Source organism: Pituophis catenifer, unplaced genomic scaffold (assembly GCF_029215685.1).
Source record: "Pituophis catenifer annectens isolate HBS135680 unplaced genomic scaffold, rPitCat1.0.hap2 SCAF_2, whole genome shotgun sequence".
Lineage (NCBI taxonomy): Eukaryota > Metazoa > Chordata > Lepidosauria > Squamata > Colubridae > Pituophis > Pituophis catenifer.
Genome location: NW_027256882.1, coordinates 270507268 through 270528359, shown reverse-complemented (window position 1 = coordinate 270528359; position 21092 = coordinate 270507268). Strand labels below are relative to the sequence as shown.

General features: G+C 37.3%; 1 protein-coding gene across 1 annotated transcript in view; it reads left to right on the top strand.

The window, feature by feature from the left end:
- The window catches only part of ITGA2 (integrin subunit alpha 2), a 55424-nt gene that overhangs the window by 33086 nt on the left and 1246 nt on the right, over positions 1-21092 (top strand). Inside the window, exons 18-29 of the mRNA XM_070934558.1 lie at positions 1270-1380; positions 3173-3252; positions 3986-4133; positions 5139-5231; positions 6884-6960; positions 7510-7593; positions 9097-9199; positions 9561-9671; positions 11382-11486; positions 12436-12549; positions 15173-15262; positions 19762-19878. Of these exons, the coding sequence (XP_070790659.1) occupies positions 1270-1380; positions 3173-3252; positions 3986-4133; positions 5139-5231; positions 6884-6960; positions 7510-7593; positions 9097-9199; positions 9561-9671; positions 11382-11486; positions 12436-12549; positions 15173-15262; positions 19762-19878 (1233 nt within the window). The remainder of the gene's footprint in view (positions 1-1269; positions 1381-3172; positions 3253-3985; positions 4134-5138; positions 5232-6883; positions 6961-7509; positions 7594-9096; positions 9200-9560; positions 9672-11381; positions 11487-12435; positions 12550-15172; positions 15263-19761; positions 19879-21092) is intronic.

Here is a 21092-nt window from a genome sequence, read left to right as displayed (position 1 = left end):
AAGTAGAAATTAGCTTTCATACAATGTATTAGCATTACATGATATATGTTTAGTCATTTGTAAAATCTTGTGATTAGTATTAATAATAAAAGCAGAGGTACAGTAGTGGCCAAAATTGTGGAAACATTTGGGGAAAAGTGTATTTTTGAGGTTTGATGGCTAATAACACCACCCTTTTTTGGAGTTTCAAAATAATCATATTCCACTGCTGGAATGGCCTGGGAATAGCCCATAAATTAACCCAATTGAAAATCTATGGAGCCGACCAAAGAAACTTGTTAGTCAGAAGCAACTCAGCAATAAAACCCAGCTAATAGAAGCAATCATTCAATCTTGGTTTCACATAATAACAGCTGCAGAACTAAAAGACTTGATTCATTCCATGGGAAGACGTTGCAAGGCCGTAATTCATGCTAAAGGTTACCCAACTATTAATTGACATGGTGATAATTTTTGTATATCTTGTTTTTTCTATGTGTTTCACTTTTCTTCTTTATACTGTAACTGCTATTCTAATAGCAAATCCTTCGTAAAAGTTATTGCATTACATTCTTGATTAAATTATCTTTCCATTGATATATATAATTTTATGGTACTACTAAAAAAAAAGTGGTGTTATTAGCTAGTTTTAGAAAATACACTTTTCCCAAAAGGTTTCCACAATTTTGGCCACTACTGTAAATGGAACAAGAATACATTAACATAATAATAAACTCAGCTATCCATGAAATTCTCCTCAGAATAAATGTGCTTTCACCTGGGGCTTAAAAGTAAAGGTGGCCAGAAGCATTTGGGAAAACGAGTGAACGGTGTTATCACTGGGATGTGTGAAAACACCACCAGCAAAGGGTGTCCAGTTGCCAACAGCCTGAAACCTGAAGGTGATATTACCTCTATAAGGGCACAATGCCAATTTCAACTAGGCCAGGTTCATATGAGAGCAAATATTGCTTTGAACCTCCCTCTTGCACTCTGGCACTGAGCTAACCTGTTAGGGGAGCAATTTCATCTTATTGGCTAGCTTGGCAGTTTTCCTTCCCAAAGTATTGGAGATCAATTGAATAAATGCAAGCGAAGAAAGAGTTGCATCTTTAAAAAGAACTTTCTTTGTAAACTTGTCCCATTGAAATGTTCAGAAGTGCCTTTGCTAAGCAATATTTTAATGTTAATCGGCCATTAGTTACATAAACTTAAAATAAGAAAGATCAAGCAAGCAAATCAAAGGTTTGTGTGGATATTTATGCTTTGTGTACATATTTACGTTTATAGGCCCCTTCCGATGCTATTGACTCCCTTAACGTGCTCATTGATATTGGGCTCAAGAACCCCAACTCAAGCCCTGTTCTTGATAAAACATCTCCTACCCGTCTTGTTTACAGCGTAAGTAAATTAATATGCTTTCTTTTTATATGTTTTTAATAAAGTTGCTACCTGGACAGGATGAATATTTCCATGGTTTCAGAAAACTAAGTGCGGTTGTAATATTACAATGTTATTGGTTTAATGATGTGGTCTGCCTGAGTATCATCTCCATAATTAGAACAAACAAAAATAAAACGTGTTGATAGTGGTAGTACTAATAATGTTGATTATTCAGATGATTTATATTCCACCTTTTATACAGAAGTTACCCATGCATCTTCCTCTAAGCCTTGTAGCAAATATTTGCCTCCAAAGAGGAGTGAAAACTACAAACTTGAGATTCTTCCAGACCCACATAAAAATGCTGAGCCAAAAAATATACATAGCTACCAATATCCCTACAACTAGCCTCTAAATTCTGGTAGGGGGCATAGAGTAACTAGTTACTGAAGACTCTACTTGCATTTATCAGTAATTTAATTTAATTTCCAGATCAAACTAAAGGCCCATGTAATACAACTTTTCCCACAATACCCAATAAGATATTCATGGGAAAAAAAACAGTAAGTGGGGCATAATACTACTACAGGCAGTCCTCAGCTTATGATCCCAATTGGGACCAGAACCTGTGCCATTAAGTGAGGCAGTTGTTAAATGAGTCTCACCTGATTTATGACCTTGTTTCTTATGGTTAATAAGTGATCTTGGTGTTATACAAAACTGGGGGGGGAAACCCTTTTCCATTAATTAATTGATGTAAGAACATTTTGAAGTGGCATAATGTATTCCCTATAAAGGGAATAGTGCAAGGCTTTAAAATGCAACACATAAAATAAGATGTGGGAAGAATATTTGTAACATACCATATTTTTCAGAGTATAAGACGCACCAGAGTATAAGATGCACCTTAGTTTTTTGGGAGGAAAATAAGAAAAAAGCTGATTGGTGGGTGGATTGACCTCTCAGAATATCCCCAATCAGCTGTTCCCAGAGATGAATTTTAGCAATAGGTTCCTTGGTTGTGAGCTATGTGCCTTGCTTTTTTTTTTTTTTTTTTGCTATTTTTTCTGCCTCTGAAACTCTGTTTCAGAAAAAACTTTCTTTCCTGCCTCAGAGCCTCTGAAGCTCTGTTTGGGGGCTTCTTTTCTGAAGCTTCCTTTCTGATGCTTTTTTCAGCCTCAGAAACCTCTGTTTGAGAAGCTGGGTGGGGCTACATTCGGAGTAGAAGACACACCCAGATTTTCACTTTTGGGGGGGGGAGGTGTGTCTTATACTCTGAAAAATATGGTAATATTAATCCATAGAATATTTGGATGAAGAGAGAAGGTTTGAAGAGCTCCTGAAACATGGGTGGTGCATATTCTGTAGAGTGAATAGAGTTTTCAAAGCATCCTCTTGCATTACTGTGTCTGCAAGTTATGACTTAGTCGACAAAATCTATTTATCAAGGTCTGATTCTGTCTTCTCTGTTGTGTATCATGTTCCTTCTTCTCATTTTATTAGTACAAAAAAAAAAATCCAAGATCTTTCCCCCAGGAAGTTGCTCCAGTTTCAGATCTTCATCATTGTTCTTTTTTCTATACCTAGATATTCTGTAAGCAGATTCCTTTTCCATAGAATTTTCCTATTTGTGCAGAAGTTGAATTTTGGAGATGCCTTAGTTATTTGCTTAATCCAGATTTATACCCAGAAATATACTTCTTCCAATCATAAAAAACCAAACCAGCAGTTTAAATGCTGTAATAAGAGAGATGTAAACATAGATCCTTTACTTTGAACAAAGAAGATGAAAAACTTTATATTTTTCTAGATACCATTTGTCAAAGATTGCGGTGAAGATGAAGTTTGCAAGACAGATCTCATTCTGGAAGTTGAACAGAAAAATATTGGGTAAGAAATGCTTGTATTGCTATCTCTTAATTCTGTTCCATAATAGAAAATGACCTGTCTGATTTGAAAATAAACGAAGCAGATGTTTAGAAAGGAGAAGAATTAAGCTTTAAAAGAAGCATGAGATAACTATAATTCGTAGTATTTTCTAGATGAGAATAAGTCTCCATTTCTGGAGGGATCAATGAACATATTTGTCATTTGTAGATGTTAAAGCAAATTGATACATGGAGCACACCTAGGAGTGAAATCCAGCAGGTTCTGACATGTTCTTGAGAACCGGTAGCAGAAATTTTGAGTTCGGAGAATCAGCAAATGCCACCTGTAGCTGGTCCCAGAGTGGGGTGGGAACGGAGATTTTGCAATATCCTTCCCCCAGGAGTCGGGAGGGAATGGGGATTTTGCAGTACCCTTCCTCTGGAGTGGGGTGGGAATGGAGATTTTGCAATAGCCTTCCCCAGGAGTTGGGAGGGAATGGGGATTTTGCAGTATCCGTCCCCTGCCACACCCACCAAGCCACACCCATAGAACTGGTAGTAAAAAAATTTGAATTTCACCACTGAGCACACCTACTTTACAACATGGTAGCTTTTTAAAATTAAGTTGAAATTTAAAATAAACTTTAAGAAGTAAAATAGGATGAAGGAAGTAAAGAGCAGCAGCAGGGAAGGTGTCTACAGAAATAGAACCTCTGAGGAACCCAGGATTCATTTTCATTTTTTTCCTTCTTCAGGAACAACAAACAGTATTTTCTTGTCACCAGTAAAAACAAAAGACTGACATTTGGTGTGAAGTTGAAAAACATGAATGAAAATTCATACAACACCAGAATTCAAGTGGATTTTTCTGAAAACTTATTTTTTGCTTCATCTGTTTCAGCGGTATCTATAATCTCTATTCTTACTGCTCTGCTCGGTGCAAATAACACCAATTATTGTGTTAAAGAATAATATCTTTTTTTGGATGTGTGCTGGCATACTGTGTGTAAATAGGGAACAAATTCCACACTCGGTAGCAGTGATGATGTTACCTAGTTGAGAAATGAAATGTCTGCAAGTAAAAAACCAGTCTCGGGGAACGCCAAAGATTTCATAATTATATTTTATCTCTTTTTCTTATAAGTTAGTGAATTGGAAAAAAAATGTTCATTTGAGCTATTCCTGGATGTTAGTCTGAACTTAAAATATGTTTATCCTTTTTTGCCTTGGCAACAAAGTTTGCATGCCCCAATCAATATCATCATTCTTACTCTACACTTTCTAAAAGAGGAAGACTGCTTAGTATGTCTATAGATGAAAAAAACTGCAATCCTATCAAATTTAAACCTTGGCATGTTTATTCTGAAATCAGCACTATTGAATTACCTATATTTGTCCATAGCATTGAGAGTTGTGATTCAGTACCAAGATAAAGTCAAAACTAAATCTGCTAACCCTACATTCAGGAAATAGAAAAATAAACTGACTCTGTAGTTTTGGGAGATGGGCATGCTCGATATATGAATAGCTTAACGTTCATATTTGGAACGTTGTTATTGAATGCTAATAGATTGTTGGGCGCAATATGCTGACTCTATAAACATCTTAGAGAGGGAGCTGAAAGCACTGTGAAGCAATATATAAGTCTAAGTGCTATTGCCATTATTATTATATGACACAGTTGCACATGTGAGAATTAACTCTCATCACTTACCTTGTTCCTCTATTGAGGAATCTCTGTTGGCTCTCATTTCTTCCACAAACAAAAGAAACCTCCTATTAGCAGAAGACCAATTTCTTAATCTCATCTATTATCTACATCGTTATCCCTCAAAATATCATATGAAAGTTTCATTGCACAATAAACATGAATTTCATTCTAATAAAATATCTGCTTTTTATTGTTAGGTGGATGAAAGCGAAGTTTTATGTCAGATGGCAGTTGTCCATCATCTTGTTGTCTGCCAAATCAGCTATCCTGTTTTTAAAGCAAGGCAAGAGGTATCTAAATAAGACATGCTACAGGGGTTCAACATCAGATCAAAATATTTTAAATATGCAAAATAAAAACAAAAGCATTATGTTCAGCAATGCAAAATACATAGGCTAAAAAAAATTGAATTCTCAAGAACTATTCGTCAAACAAGGAAGGGAAAGTGGGGAATGGGGATTTGTGGGTTAAATTGTTTGTAATCCATATTCTTACCATGTTATAGTTTTAATTGATCTATTAAATTAGCATTCGCAGATACAGATTGGGTGCATTGGTCTCTTGGAAGACAAGCATTAATTCGCGAAGACATGGCCTTTCAGAAGATTGATATTCCCATGTGAAAAGCATCAATAACAGAAAGGTGTAGGCAGGTGTCCCGTCTCTCACAGCTCAAGTAAAACTGGTGATAGTAGGCAGTGCCCCGCAATAGGACTGCAAGCGGAAGGATGCTTACTCTTGACCATGTCATCACCAGCTTTATCATTCATTGGTCATATAGCTAGATTTATTTGAAGGCAAGGCATCACTTTAGCAGCAAAACGATTTTAGGCTGCCTTTTCAGTGGGTTAAGGATGAGACAGAGGCAACCTGATATGGCTATATCTCTTAAAAATGGTTATCAAGGGTACTTTTATGCTGCTATAAGCAGAACATGACAATGAATTCTTAGCAATCAGGCTGATGTTAATATAGAATAGAGGTATATTGTATTTGCAGCTCAATTCTGAATTGGTGCTTTGGAGTATCCAGAGCAGCTGTGCAATCCTGGGAAAATGTGCAGTTGCTTTAATTAGTTCCAAACATGCTATATTCATGTCCCTAGCGGTTAAGAGGCTGGTCTTGTTGACCAGAAAGTTGGCAGTTCAAGACCAAGTACCACATGACAAGTTGAGCTCCCATTCTTGCCCCAGCTCATGCCAAACTAGCAGTTTGAAAGCGAACTGGAAATGCAAGTAGATAAATAGGTACTGCTTCAGTGGGAAGGTAACAGCGTTCCGTACATCTTGGGGTTCGATAATGCTGGCCATCTAAAGGGACGCAGCTCAGTGGCTAAGACGCTGAGCTTGTCAATCGAAAGGTCAGCAGTTCAAATCCCTAGCGCCACATAACGGGGTAAGCTCCCGTTACTTGTCCCAGCTTCTGCAAACCTAGCAGTTCAAAAGCACGTAAAAAATGCAAGTAGAAAAATAGGGACCAAAAATAGGGAAGGTACTGTAACAGCGTTCCATGCGCCTTTGGCTTATAGTCATGCTGGCCACATGACCATGGAGATGTCTTCGAACAGCACTAGCTCTTCAGCTTTGAAACGGAGATGAGCACTGTCCCCTAGAATCGGGAACGACTAGCACATATAGCAAAGGTAAATAGCATTTACCTTTAATGCTAGCCATATGACCACAGAAGCATCTTCGGACAATACTGACTCCCTCAACTAGGAAATGAAGATTAGATTATCCAGTCTAGAGTTGGACATGACTGCACAGAGAAACTTTTGCCTTTTTTATGCTTATCAAATATTTGTTTAAAATAAAATTGGAAGTGCTATACAGTAACACCCTTTTATGGAATATCTGATCTTATTCTTTAAAGCAAATTGGGTAACTAGTGATAATGACTTTCCCAATTTTAATGTTATTTTCCATCTTTATTTTCTTCATAGGTATCCTTTGATATTAATTTTGACTTCAGTTTGAAAAAACTTCAGAATGTGGCAATATTACATTTTCAAGCCTTGAGGTACACTGTAAATTTCCTGCTACACTTCAAAACAATATTTGCAGCCAAACCCATACTTCCTTAGTCTGAAATGCTGTGTTCTTCAAGATATCCGTTTTCACAAACAAAGAAGTTATTAATCAAATAATAGTAACTTCATAATAATGTTAATATAATCCAGAAGTTTTCAAAAAGCTAATTAATTGCTAGGCCATCTTTAAAAGCTCATGTAAGCGTTCAAGCCAGAAGTTTTGCTTATTCCAAAAAGAACTTGTTTTATTATAACTTGCTATCGGAAGGTACACAATAGAACATACCCACCAGAGCTGGAGGAAAACTATTCCTTAGACTGGAAGAGTTTACGGTGAATAGTATAAAAGCCATCCAGATACATTGCACCCACTATATGTCACATGTACAGATAAATTTTTAATTTGTGACTTCCTTCCTTCCTTGTGACTGAACTGTTCTTAGTCAAATTTCCTTTGAGCCTCCTGATAGAACTTATAAATTTAGAGATTATAACTTTGTAAATGTTTTCAAATATATTTTATTTTTTTTACTGAACAGTGCAAGTAATGAAGAAGATTATACAAACAATCAGGTGAACCTAACACTTCCACTTCGTTATGATGCAGAACTTCACTTAATGAGGTAATTCTAAATTGGCCTTCTGCTAATTCTATTGGTGTTAATAGACCCTAGCTCAGTGGTTCTCAACCTGTGGGTCGGGACCCCTTTGGGGGTCGAACGACCCTTTCACAGGGGTCGCCTAAGACCATCGGAAAATACATATTTTCAATGGTCTTAGGAACAATTTTATGGTTGGGGGTCACCACACCATGAGGAACTGTATTAAAGGGTTGCGGCCTTAGGAAGGTTGAGAACCACTGCCCTAGCTAGTCTGTGATGTATTATGTTCTGTGCTAGCTGCGAAGTCCACACAGCTTAAAGTTGCCATGGTTGAGATACATTGTCCTAGAGATTTTGTTGTAGTGGTTAAGGCATCAGGATAAAAAACAGATCATGAGTTCTAGTCAGGGGTGAAATGCTCCCGGTTTGGACCGGATCACCAGATCTGGTAGCGATGGCGGCGGGTGGTTCGGAGAACCGGTAGCAAAAATCCCTACAGCCCCCCCCCCCGCCATGCCCAGCTGAGCTGCATGATCATCAGAGGCTGTTTATTTAAATTAATTTTTTTAAAAAATGCTTTTAAAAGCCTCTGACGATGCCAGCTGAGTTGCCTTATCGTCAGAGGCTTTTAAAAGTATTTTTTTCTGCAACCTCTTTGGCCGAAAGAGGTTGTAGAAAAAATGCTTTTAAAAGTTAAAAAAAAAAAGTTGGCCACGTCCACCCAGTCACATTATCCCCCACCAAGCCACGCCCACAGAACCGGTAATAACAAATTTCACCACTGGTTCTAGTCCCATCTTAGGTAAAAAGCCAGCTACGTTACCTTGGGCCAGTAACTTTCTTTCATCCCTAAGAAGGAATCAATAGCCAACCACTTCAAAAATCTTGCCAAGAAAACTGGAAGGACTTGTCCAGGCAGTCCCCAAGAATCGAGCACAATCAGGGGGGAAAAAAATAGATTCTAATCCTAGATGAATTTATGGGGCATAACATTGTGGCTCATCCTCCAAAGCAAAAAATACCCAGTATGCAGTGGAGGGATTCAGCCAGTTTGCACCACTTCGGGAGAACCAGTTGTTAATTTTCTGAGCAGTTTGGTGAAGTGGTTGTTGGAAGAAATCATTAGGGCAGAGAACCGTTTGTTAAATTATTTGAATCCCACCACTGCCTGTATGTGTAAAGACACAGATGTTTTTCTAGCATTCAAAGGATCCAGGAAAAAGATGAATAGGGATGCAGAGAAGGGGGAAGAACAATTTCAGATAAGCTGCCGGAACAGACAATGTCTGTCAGCTGTTGACATTCTCACAGAGACACAAGTTATTTCAAATCTTCTTTGTAAATGTCGAGACATTCACAATAACACAGGCATAGCTATTGCTATAACACTACTTTTTAAAAGTAAACAAAAATATACCTGGATTAAAACAATCTCTTCCACATCTATTTCCAAATTTAAGAGTTTCTTAATATTTTAAAGAAAACTTTTATCCTAAATACCTATTCTGATTTATTTCTCCCCAGGTTTACCAGTATGGACTTCTATGAAGTGTATTCTAATCATAGTGTTTACACCGTGGTGAATAATTTTGATGAGATTGGACCTGCATTTAATTTTTCAGTTAAGGTCAGTAAACATTTTCAAGTATCTTTTAAATATATAAAGACCATCATCTGTTCACAAATCATGGTAGACTAAAACACGCCTTGCTTTCAGTTTAGCGTGGTGATGAAACTTACCTCTGGTGGTTTAGAGATAAAAATCATATGAAATTAGCTACCACAGGAAGCTTCGGTTCTCCAAACCGCTTTGCTTCTAGATAGGGTGCCCTACAATCTAAATAACTCAAAGTGTACATCTATTTCATGGTTGTAAATGTGCCAGCCTGTCTTCCTTTCTAGCATTAATTAAGAGAAAATGATACTTACAATGTAGGCCATTTACTATTGGAATTAAGCCCGGTATTAATCCCTCTCTTGCTTTCCAGGTCACAAGAGGAAGTAATCCAATCAATATGGCAACTTTAAAAATTCATATCCCTAATCAAACTAAGGAAAATAACCCTTTGATGTATGTGACTGCAGTGCAAACCAGTCAGGTGAAACAATGGTTTATTTTAAGTATAAAACAGTAACGAAGATGATGCAAAGCTAAATGTTAATGGAGGTCATAACTGTCCCAAAGGTGCTTTTTCAAAAGGCAACTGGACTTTCTTGTTTTTCTTTGAAGATGTTTCGCTTCTCATCCAAGAAGCTTCTTTAGTTCTGACTGGATGCTGGGAAATGGAAGGATTTATATTCCTTGCAGACAGCTGGTCATTTGTATTCTTTTAGACAGTCATTGAGGTCAGCTGTCTGCAAGGAATATAAATCCTTCCATTCCCCACCGTTCAGTCAGAGCTGAAGAAGCTTCTTGGATGAGAAGCGAAACGTCTTCAAAGAAAAATAAGGAGGTCCAGTTGCTTCTTGAAAAGGCACCTTTGGGATACAAAGCTACCATGTTCCCCCGAAAATAAGACCCTGTCTTATATTTTTTTGCACCTCGAAATAAGCGCTAGTCCTTATTTTCGGGGAGGCCTTATTATTTTGGGGCGCGTGGAGCAAGATGGGGCTCCTCTTGCCGTCTTACCTGATTTCCAACTCTGTCTCCCTAACCAGAGGAAATGGTGGGGACTGGCTGCACATGCATTTAAATATTTTGGGGAGGTCTTATTTTCGGGGAAACACGGTAACAAATACAAAAACTTCACTGATAATGATGAGACAAATTTAAGCCTGTCAAAAGCTGTCAAAAGATACATACCTGATTAATGTTGCAATCTTATATATACTCAGTAGGGCAGGGGTCTCCAGCCTTGGCAACTTTAAGACCTGTGGATTTCAACTCCCAGAATTCCTCAGCCAGCGCTGCTGGCTGAGGAATTCTGGGAATTGAAGTCCACAGGTCTTAAAGTTGCCAAGGTTGGAGACCCCTGCAGTAGGGCATAAAATGTATAAGATTGCACTGTATGAGAGTTCTTATAATGGATTATTCCTTCTCTCCTGCTTTTGTGAGCATCTACAGATGCTCTTGAATCAATATTAGTATGAATGACAAAAGTAGTTTTAGGATCCAAAGTGGGTCGGTCAATGGGAACAGAGGTTTAGCCTTGTGAGATTTTGGATGGAATTTTTCTGGTCCGAAAGCTCAGAAGACTAAACCTCTGGTCCTAGTGACCAGCCCAGATTGGATCCTGCAGCATTAGGATGCTAATATATTCACCATTATTCATGACAAAAGTAGTTTTTTAACACTATGGTGGGCAGTTCAGTTCTTCTTCAAATAAATTTCAGAATAAATGTACTAATCTTTTATCTTCAGATCCCGGATTCTAATTTGGTGCTTAACTGGACCATGTTGACTTTATATATAAAATTGCATTGATTTTGCAGTTGTGCACTTGCTGTAATCTGAAACCAAATGCAAAAGTATACTTGTAGAGCCAAAAACATTTTAAAAAGGGGAGCAAGGGAATAACGAAGCAGAATAGCCCCTCATTTTAAAGAACAAAATCAGAATCTATAGGAAAGTTTGGCTATAATAAACTCTAGTCCTGCTTCTTGAAGTTGTAGAAATCTTCTCTGTTCTGGAGTGCTTGTTCTTCCCATCTTTTTTCAGAATACCAAAATGTAATATATCCCCAGTGTTTGTCTAACTCGTGCTATATTTATTACATATACTAAGGCTATTCCACTGAGCAATACAGTGGACATTAAAGAACCAACTGCATATTTCATGTGTATTTTATATTATTACATTCTCTTTATAGGGCAGCGACATCAACTGCCACGGACTCATCAATCCACATAAAATTGGGTTACAAAGCTATGCTGCATCATTTCAGAAAGAAAACTTCAAAGATTTGAAAGAATTGGTGAGTTAAAGGCATAGCTCCAATATCAAGACTTAATGTCAGATCTGGAAGCCATTCTTTCTACTTTTGTGCCCTCAGGCTTCAGGCCTACTACAAATTCTACTGTGGGAAAATGGGAAGGGGGGATTGTATAGAGTGAAAAAGATATGTAGTCAAAATAGAATTCTTTTAGAAAGTCAAGGCCAATGTGCCCTGCAGCTGTGTTGAGAAGAATGAGGAGGTATCTTCTGTTCCGAAGGGTACCTGATTGGTTTGTGTGATGGACAGTGGATGAGGGGCAAGGACTTGAACTTTCTCTTGGGTGAGGAAAACTTGGAAGCTCTCAGATTCGGGTTTTCCCAGATATGCCAATATGATATCTCTAATAAAAATTAGCTTTGAGGATACTCAAGCCTCGGAGTTTGATTTTGTTGGGGGTGTTACTTGGAACCCTGACACCTAAATTCTTATGAATTGCTCCGGAATAGTGATGGACAATCACAATTGACAAAATAAAAGTTATTCCCTTGTTATGGTTCCCAGCTAAGTCTTCCCTGTATGAGCAGGCTCTAATGGGACTTGCTACAATTGTCCAATGGTCTACTTCAACAGGAATATGGATTACCTGAATTTCAGGGTCTTGGGATTTAAGCCATAAAATGGAAAAAACCTGATGGCAGCAGTCTAAATGCAGCTACACACATAAGAAAAAGAAGGTTCTAAATCAATGTTTCTCAACCTTGGAAGTTTGAAGATGGGTGGACTTCAACTCCCAGAATCTCCCAGCCAACGCTGCTGGCTGGGGCATTCTGGGAGTTGAAGTCCACCCATCTTCAAGCTACCAAGGTTGAGAAACACTGCTCTAAATGGAAGCTGAGATCGGGTGAAGAGAAATGTGAAGTACATTATTTTTATATCATCATATTTTAAAATAATAAACAACAATTTTTGATGTTTTCTTATCTGAAAGAACTGCAAGAACGTTCGATGTAATACAATCACATGCATGTTAAAAGATATATCCCTGAAACCTGAAAATTACGTTAATATTTCGACTAGAATCTGGAATGGGACATTTGCAGCTGTAAGTAATGTATGAGTTTTATTCTATTACCAGCCTCTGGATATTTAAGAAATTGGGGGTGGGGGGGAGGAGCCCCACTCTTTCCTTTTATTTTACAAAATATAGGAAAGGTGCATTATAAGCTATTGAAATAAAATGCAAGACATATCAACTTTATAGGAAAAATGCAGAGCTGCAATTTCACTGTGTATTTTTTCGTTTTCCTAAGTAAATATGAAACTTAAAAAACTGAAAGTGCAAAAAAAGGGGGCAATTAACTTTTCTTCCTACTTCTTTTTTTACTATAATCCCTATAGTAAAATTTTTATAAAGGGAAAAAAACAATTCTATTGATACCAAATTCGTCTTAAAAAAACGAACATGTCTACGTGAGGGTGAGTTCAGAGGTGAGTAGATAAGAGGATTTGAACCTCCCAGGCTTATCTGTGGCAGTTGCAACCCTATTTGATTACTTGTAGAAAAGCATCGGTGTGTTACATTTACAGATAGATTTATTTGGCTTGTGCAATCCTTCCAAAGAAATGCTTAAGTACACTAGGGAGTGGCTATGGAGCATTTCATTAGGAATGATTAAAGCAGCCATGCTCTTCTCTGGCACAGAATAATCTCCTAGCCATCTTTGCATGGGGGTGCATGATGCCACATCTCTTAAAAGAACTGCCTCTGCAGATGCTCATATTCAAAAAATAGCTAAAGCAGTTTCCGGGCAGCTGAATCAGTCTGGAAAAAGACACAGCTGCTTTAATTGTTCAAAAGTAATTTCCCAACAAACTCTCAAACATTCCAAAGGACACCTTTCAAAAGATTTGCACAATCCTAATACTGAAGAAGTATGGCACTTAGTCACACATGAAGCAGGATGGGACCCTAGAGTGTAGCCTTGGTTTCCTGGTTTTATTACAGACTAAAGGTTGCTTTCACTTTGTAAAGGAACCTGCCAACAGGCACTCTAGGAATACAAAGTTAACAATTTAGAGATAAGGATTCTGGCCCAGCTCCCAAGTAGATATTTATTTAAATGTAATAAAATAATTGCAATTCATTTCAAACTGGCCAGATTACAATGAAACAGCGGCCCTACAAGCTCGATCTTTGTCCAGTTGCTGAAGTTCTTTCTTTCATAGCTTTTAAAAGTTTTAAAAGGTAAAGGTTCCTTTCGCACATATGTGCTAGTTGTTCCCGACTCTAGGGGGTGGTGCTCATCTCCGTTTCAAAGCCGAAGAGCCAGTGCTGTCCGAAGACGTTTCCGTGGTCATGTGGCCAGCATGACTAAATGCCAAAAGTGCACGGAACGCTGTTACCTTCCCACTAAAGGTGGTCCCTATTTTTTTACTTGCATTTTTTACGTGCTTTCGAACTGCTAGGTTGGCAGCAGCTGGGACAAGTAACAGGAGCTCACTCCGTTACATGGCACTAGGGATTCGAACTGCTGACCTTTCAATCGACAAGCTCAGCATCTTAGCCACTGAGCCATTGCATCCCTTTTAACCACCCTAAGCGCACTCTATTTCCCTTTCTACTATATATCGCAGCGAGGCAAAGAAAAAAGTTAACAGTTTTTCCTTAAGCTTACTGAGACACAATTTTGGGGTTGGTGGTTATAAAACAAGAAGGACGAGGATTTTAAATGCAACTGTATGCATATCTGTCCAAACATATTGAAATTAATGGTGTTGCAGTTTTAAATACATGAAGAATATGATAAAGAACATGAATGAGTTTCCTATTGATTTAGTCCTGTGCACATTTATTCAGCAGGAATTTAATTGGGAGGATGCTGAAAATTTCATCTTAACACAAAAAGTTAGATCAACAATCTTTCATTAAAACTATGGAAGATAGTTGTGAGCAAGAAGATGTTCTAAATGACAAACTGTTTCAAATGCACTTGAAACCTTAAATCAGGGGTGTCCAACCTTGGCAACTTTAAGACTTTTGGACTTCTTTCTACTCCAGTGGTGGGTTTCAAAAATTTTTACTACCGGTTCTGTGGCATGGCTTAGTGGGCGTGGCAGGGAAAGGATACTGTAAAATCCCCATTTCCTCCCCTCAGCTGGGACTTGGGAGACAGAGAATAGATGGGGGCGGGGCCAGTCAGAATTTTTACTACCGGTTCTCCTAACTACTCAAAATTTCCACTACCGGTTCTCCAGAACTGCTCAGAACCTGCTGAAACCCACCTCTCTTCTACTCCCAGAATTCCCCAGCCTGGGAATTATTTTTTTAAAAGATTTTTATTAATAATACAAAATTAAAAAATATTGAACATAGATATGACATCATTGGTTCCAAACATCTTCCGTCACTTTACAATAATATTAGTAGTCATATAAACATATAGTTCTTAAGCTTTGTTCACTATTTAAGCATAATATGAAATGATATTAATACTTTTTCCCTTATTTCTGTATATTTATTTATCTCTTAAATATACATTTATCTATAATAACATCTATATTTTTGTTCTAACACTATACATTACACTATACAAGTCCACAAGTCTTAAGTTGTCTAGGTTGGACAGCTCTGCCTTAAATACTTTATATATTTTAACAAATGTAATTTTTTTAAAAAAATGTAAAATGTAAAGTACTGTATATAAAAATACATTTTTCTGTTGCAGTCAGCCTTCCAGAAAATAGAATTATCTGCAAGCGCCGAAATTGACACCCAAGATTCCGAGTTGTTTATAACAGGAGAAAGCACTTTATCTGTGAGTGTGGCTTTATGTTTCTAGGGTTACTCTGCTAAATTTCTTTTTGAAGTTTTAATGCTAAAAGGCTGCAGCCAAGAATCATCCGGTTAGACAACTTAATCCCAGGCTACCCTTAGGTGAAACTAATTCGTGCTGGAACAGAGAGGGTTTCATTGAACTGCTTTTCTGTGTTGTATGAATCTGTCCTTTTAACCCTATACTTTGCAATCCATGGTTTTGAAATTGCTCAGATTATTTTCTTTCTTTTTATAGTAATTTTATTAAAAGTTACAATTAAAAAGATAAAACCTATGCAAACTAAAAGAATAAAAAAGGAAGTCCTTAAAAAGGTATTAAAGAAAACAGAAAAAAAATGAATATAGTAAAGAAAAAGAAAATAAATATTTAAGAAATAGCAATAGCACTTAGACTTATATACCACTTCACAGTGCTTTACAGCCCTCTCTAAGCAGTTTACAGAGTCAGCCTATTGCCCCCAACAATCTGGGTCCTCAAGGACTGGCCAAAAGCCTTTTGTACAGCACAGTTGTAACTTCAAATGTTTGCTGAAAAATGGTCACTAAGCGAGGACTGTGCATGGTTGTGTCCATGCAATCATATAAACTCAAAGGAGACATTCCCTAAACTTTTCCTGTTATCTTGCTGTTTGATATAAATTAGAAAAGGACACCTGGTGGATTCATTTATTACAGTGAAAACATTACCTAATTTGCTATCTGATTTGTCCATCATTCCTTCATAGGATTCAACAAAGAAGCTAGAATTTTTTTTCATTTTGGCTAGTTTCTATAAACTATTTACTGTCTTTTAAGTCAAGGTTTCCCTAAATGGCTTATGATAACTTGTAATGAAATCACAATGTGACATTTAAATTAAACTAAAAACAATGTGATATAGACACATAAACAACAATAAGCAGAAAATTAACTTAAAATACCCAGTTGAGCATTAGGGTTGAATACATATTACGTTAAATCTCCAGGAAGAATAAAAAAAACCATAAACAAATCCTAAAATAGGAGATTACTACACCTTACACCCTTTAGGAAAATACCACCTTTGCTTTTGGGACAGATCTGGCACAACAGGGAACTATAGGGGGAAAAAAAGGGAAAAAAATCATTTTCAACTTCCTATTTACCGTTAAAAGTCATTGTATGGAAGAGCAGAAGAAAATAACTGAAAAAAATAATCTTGTGTTAAAAACAAAGCTGTTTCACTGTTCCGAGTACCTTTGCTGACAAACAAAATTCACTTTATTTAATGAAATTTACTCCTATATCTTGTTTGGGAATCTGAGCCTGTATCTTTCCATAAAATATATTAACTGCTGCCCTCCTGTGGACATTAGTGATGTTACATGTGGCAGGTCATATAAAATATCCAATACAGTAGGTTTTTGCTACAGTGTATTTCCTTCATATTTCTCTATTAAGATTATTATTAATTGTTGCAGATAATGTACAGGAAGCCCTCTTTCACATAACACTGGAATGGATCCAGTGAGAAATAGCTAGCTTAATTGGTGCATTAATTCAGATTTCCTAATGGTAGATATTCACAGGACACTCATGGGAAATATCTGATTGATTTTGCTTTTGACTTGGCATTGTAGTTATTTTAATAGTCTGCTCCACAGTGAGATGTTTTTGGACTTTTCTTTAAAGCTTAGTCTTTCCATTAAACTATCTACAGTTTTCTTACTTGCTTTGGGGGACAGGATTCTTTTCAAGACGTCTCCTAATAAAACAGGATTAAAAATTCCACCAATACATGAAACTGTTGTTCCAAGGATTCCTTCCCTCCCCCCCCCCAAATTTTATTGATTTTTTTATTAATTACATCTCTTAGTTCTTAATAAACATCATATTGTGTCGGAATTTAATTTGCTTAATAATTCTGATTATATTCTTAATCTCCACCTCTTTTTTCCAATCACTGGTAAAATAGATTCCATGTTGGATAGTATTCTGTGTCTTCTTTCTGCTTAATTTTCAATGTCAATCTATCCATCTCTGCACTGTCTAGTATTTTTTTAATTATCATTTCATCTCGTGGTGTTTCTTCATTTTTCCAATATTATGCGAATATAATCCTCGCTACTGTTACAACATGTCATATTAAATACATACTTTTTTTATCTAATTTTTCTGATATTATATGTAATAAAACCAGTTCAGTTTTAAAATTAATATGATTCCCTATGTTTTTCCAAGGATCGCTATCACCAGTAGGATTTGTATTCAGACCCAGTTTCTTTGGGACAGTAATTTAAAGCAGGGATTTCTGGGAATTGAAGTCCATAAATCTTAAAGTTGCCAAGTTGGACATCCCTGATTTAAAGCAGACTTTAAATTAAGAACATAAACTATTCTGATTTGCAGAATAGTTGGGGTTGGGATTGCATCTGGTGCCTCCTTTCAAAGCTCTTTTTGAAGTTTCCTCAAGGAGGAAAAAAAATACTCCTTGAATATTGTGGCTTCGCTTACTTCAATGTTAAGATGTTATAAATTTGATGGAAGCATATTAATATACAGTAGATAGATGTACTATTGATGGAACTGTTCTCCATCTGACTAGGAAAAAATGTGCTCTGGGACATGGGGCATTGATTTCATCCTGGTAAGGAACTGGGCCATGGAGGTTAGCATTTCTCTGAACAAAAGAAGCTGCCTCATACTTGCTAGAACCACCAAAAGACTCAAGGAAGGCACTTGAGTGTGGCACTCTTGATGCACACCATTCCTGTTATCGGGTGTCAACTCTGAAGCGAACCTGGCTGAAGCTATCTTGTGCTACCTCATAGTTGCCACAAACTCTGAGAGGGGGAAGGGAGGGGGAATAGATAGGCTGGCCAAATAGTCAAAGCAAAATGTTTTCTTGTGGGAACCAAGGTCATCTCAACTGGTGCCAGTTGAAGGAGAGGAGTGACCAAGCAGCCTACCAGCTACTTTCATCGGACAATGTGACCGGTGACATCTGGGGAGGGAAATATTTGCTCTTTTAATTAGGAAAAAAGCCATAGGAACTTTTAGAGTTGGTTTTCACTAGCTGTGCCGATTTGATGCCTCCAATAAACATATTCTTTGAGGAATCTACCTGCCTCGGAGTTCTGCTTTTAGTGGATCCGTTACTCAGAATGCTGACATCAGGACTTTCAGCCATGCTTCCTCAGTTGACAAAGTCTTCTCAACTGGGAGCCCAATTCTACCCATCACCAAATTTCTATTCTCACTTGCTTTTGCTTCATTCAGTGATCAGTTTTCAGCTTTGTGTTCTTGTGTATCAGCAGTGGCAGCAATGCTTAAGGAAAAAAATCCATAATTGCTGTCTTAAATAGCTTGGTTTACGATCCACTTTCTGACAAAAATGGCATTGACTATGTTTATAAGCTCCTTGCTTTGTCATTGATTTTTATTTTCATCTGAAATTAATTTCTGTGAACATCTTCTAGGGCCTTTCTTCCCTTGTGGCGAATTGTTTCTTGTTCTCTACCATTTGCTCTCCTGTTGAAGGTTGTGACCTTTTTTTTTTTTTAAGCTTTCCTTATGCCTGTTTTCCCTGTTATTCTGGAAGTCTTTTGATGAGTTGGGGCGTTATAAATGCTTTTTGTCTTTGCCTTTTGCAGTTGGTAGCTTACTGGCAGATCTGACTTATTTCATCCAAACTTTCTTCTTTGACTTGACACTGGTCTGTTAGGTTGTATTTCTCTTTCTATAATGGTCTTTTCAAAATAGATCATTATAGTTGCAGTTGGCCCTGCTCAGAAGACTGCAGCATGTAGTGTGATCTCATGAAAACAGTTCTGCAAAAGCAAGTCATAGTACCCTAGAGACATACTACCCTAGAGAGCATTTCTGAAACCAATGTTGTTTTTAAACATGTATTTATAATCAGCTTCAATTATAGCAATAGCACTTAGACTTATATACCGCTTTCCAGTTCTTTGCAGCCCTCTCTAAGCAGTTTACAGAATCCGCATATTGCCCCCAATAATCTGGGTCCTCATTTTACCGACCATGGAAGGCTGAGTCAACCTTGAGCCTGGTGAGATTTGAACTGCCAAATTGCAGGCAGCCAGCAGAAGTAGTCTGCAGTACTGCATTCTAACCACTGCACCACCGTGGCTCATTTATGGAAAATTCTAGGTTTTGGAGAAGAAAGGAAATGAAAGAGGAGGACAAATTCTATTTCACAATGCCATGCTTATTTGCTTAGTTCAGCTATTTTGTCTTTTGGGAAGAATGACTATCTAAAAAATTGAACTGAGAGAGGGAATCCTACCGTTCTGAAATTCCTAACTCTAGAATGAAAATGTATCTGAACATTGAAACAAGAAATGAGTGGATTTGCTCATTCCTATGCAGTTTAATATGACCACAGTAATTAATGTGCTATTAGCTAATATTTAAAGAATACATGCAACATGAATATTATCGTTTTTTATGAAAACGACCACTTTCATCTTTGATATAACTGTTTTGTTTTGTTTTTAGATTCCAATTACAATAATCAAATCTGACGAGAAAGCAGAAATACCCATTGGAATTATAATAGCAAGTGTCCTTATCGGTCTTCTCTTGCTAATCATTCTTATTGCTGTTTTATGGAAAGTAAGTAAAGGTTTAGAAGTGTAAAAGTTAATTAAATGAAAGATTTCTTCTTATATAGTTGAAAGTATTACTTAAAGATTGGGCAACCTGAGTCCTCCGGTTAAATTTATATTTACCGAGAAAGAAATAAAGGGAGACTAGTATAGATCTATTTCAAGCTATTTAGCTCTCGTCAGATAGATCTATACTAGTCTCCCTCTATTCCTTTGTTGGTAAACTTAAATTTAACACAAAATAGTTTGTTGTGAAAGCAACTGCCTGTGAAGGATTGGGGCTGAAAGGTGAAAGTGGAAGCAGTATGCTCTGTCCCGTATTTGGGTGGACCAGGTTGCCCTGATAAAAAACACTTAATCCTCCCAGGTTATACATGGTTTTTCAGTCCCTAGCACTCTCACATCTTACAATTATTAATGTTGGTACACAATTTGATAGCACTTCTGAATGTAAGTGTAAGGATAAGTTTAAGGAAAATAAGAAAATGAAAGAATTGCCTTTCCAAATGCTGCCTTTAAGGGAAAAAAATCTGATAAAGGGAGGTTCTGCAATGAGAGTGATACACACACACACACACACACACACACACACACACACACACACACTTTCCATTACCCGCCCATCTATGTGGCCTACCACACCAAGTAATATTACCTTGTCCAACTTCACTAACAACCATGTAAAATTTTTGAATAGTGTCCTACTGAAACAAATATTTTGAGTTTTCAAAAATACCTTTAAGTGGTGAGAATTAATAATGTCAGAGAGATGTCTGTAGAGATTCTCAGTCATCCAGGTCATGGTTGTCCCAAAGGTGCTTTTTCAGGAGGCAACTGGATTTTCTTGTTTTTTGTTTGAAGATGTTTTGCTTGTCATCCAAGAAGCTTCTTCAGCTCTGACAGGACAGTGGGGAATGAAAGGATTTACACCCCTTGTAGACAGCTGGTCATTCTCATTCTTTTAGCGGGTTGTTAAGGTCACCTGGAGATTTATCTGTGTCATCAGGGTCACCTGAGTGGTACAAATTGGTGTGGAGCCTTCTTGGAATTATTGAAAGGATTGTGTTGTCCCTTGCATTCCCCACTGTCCTGTCAGAGCTGAAGAAGCTTCTTGGATGACAAGCGAAACGTCTTAAAAGAAAAAAACAAAGTCCAGAAAAAGCATCTTTGGACAATGATGTCAGAGAATGTTTGAATTTAAGATACAAACTCTTAAGCAAT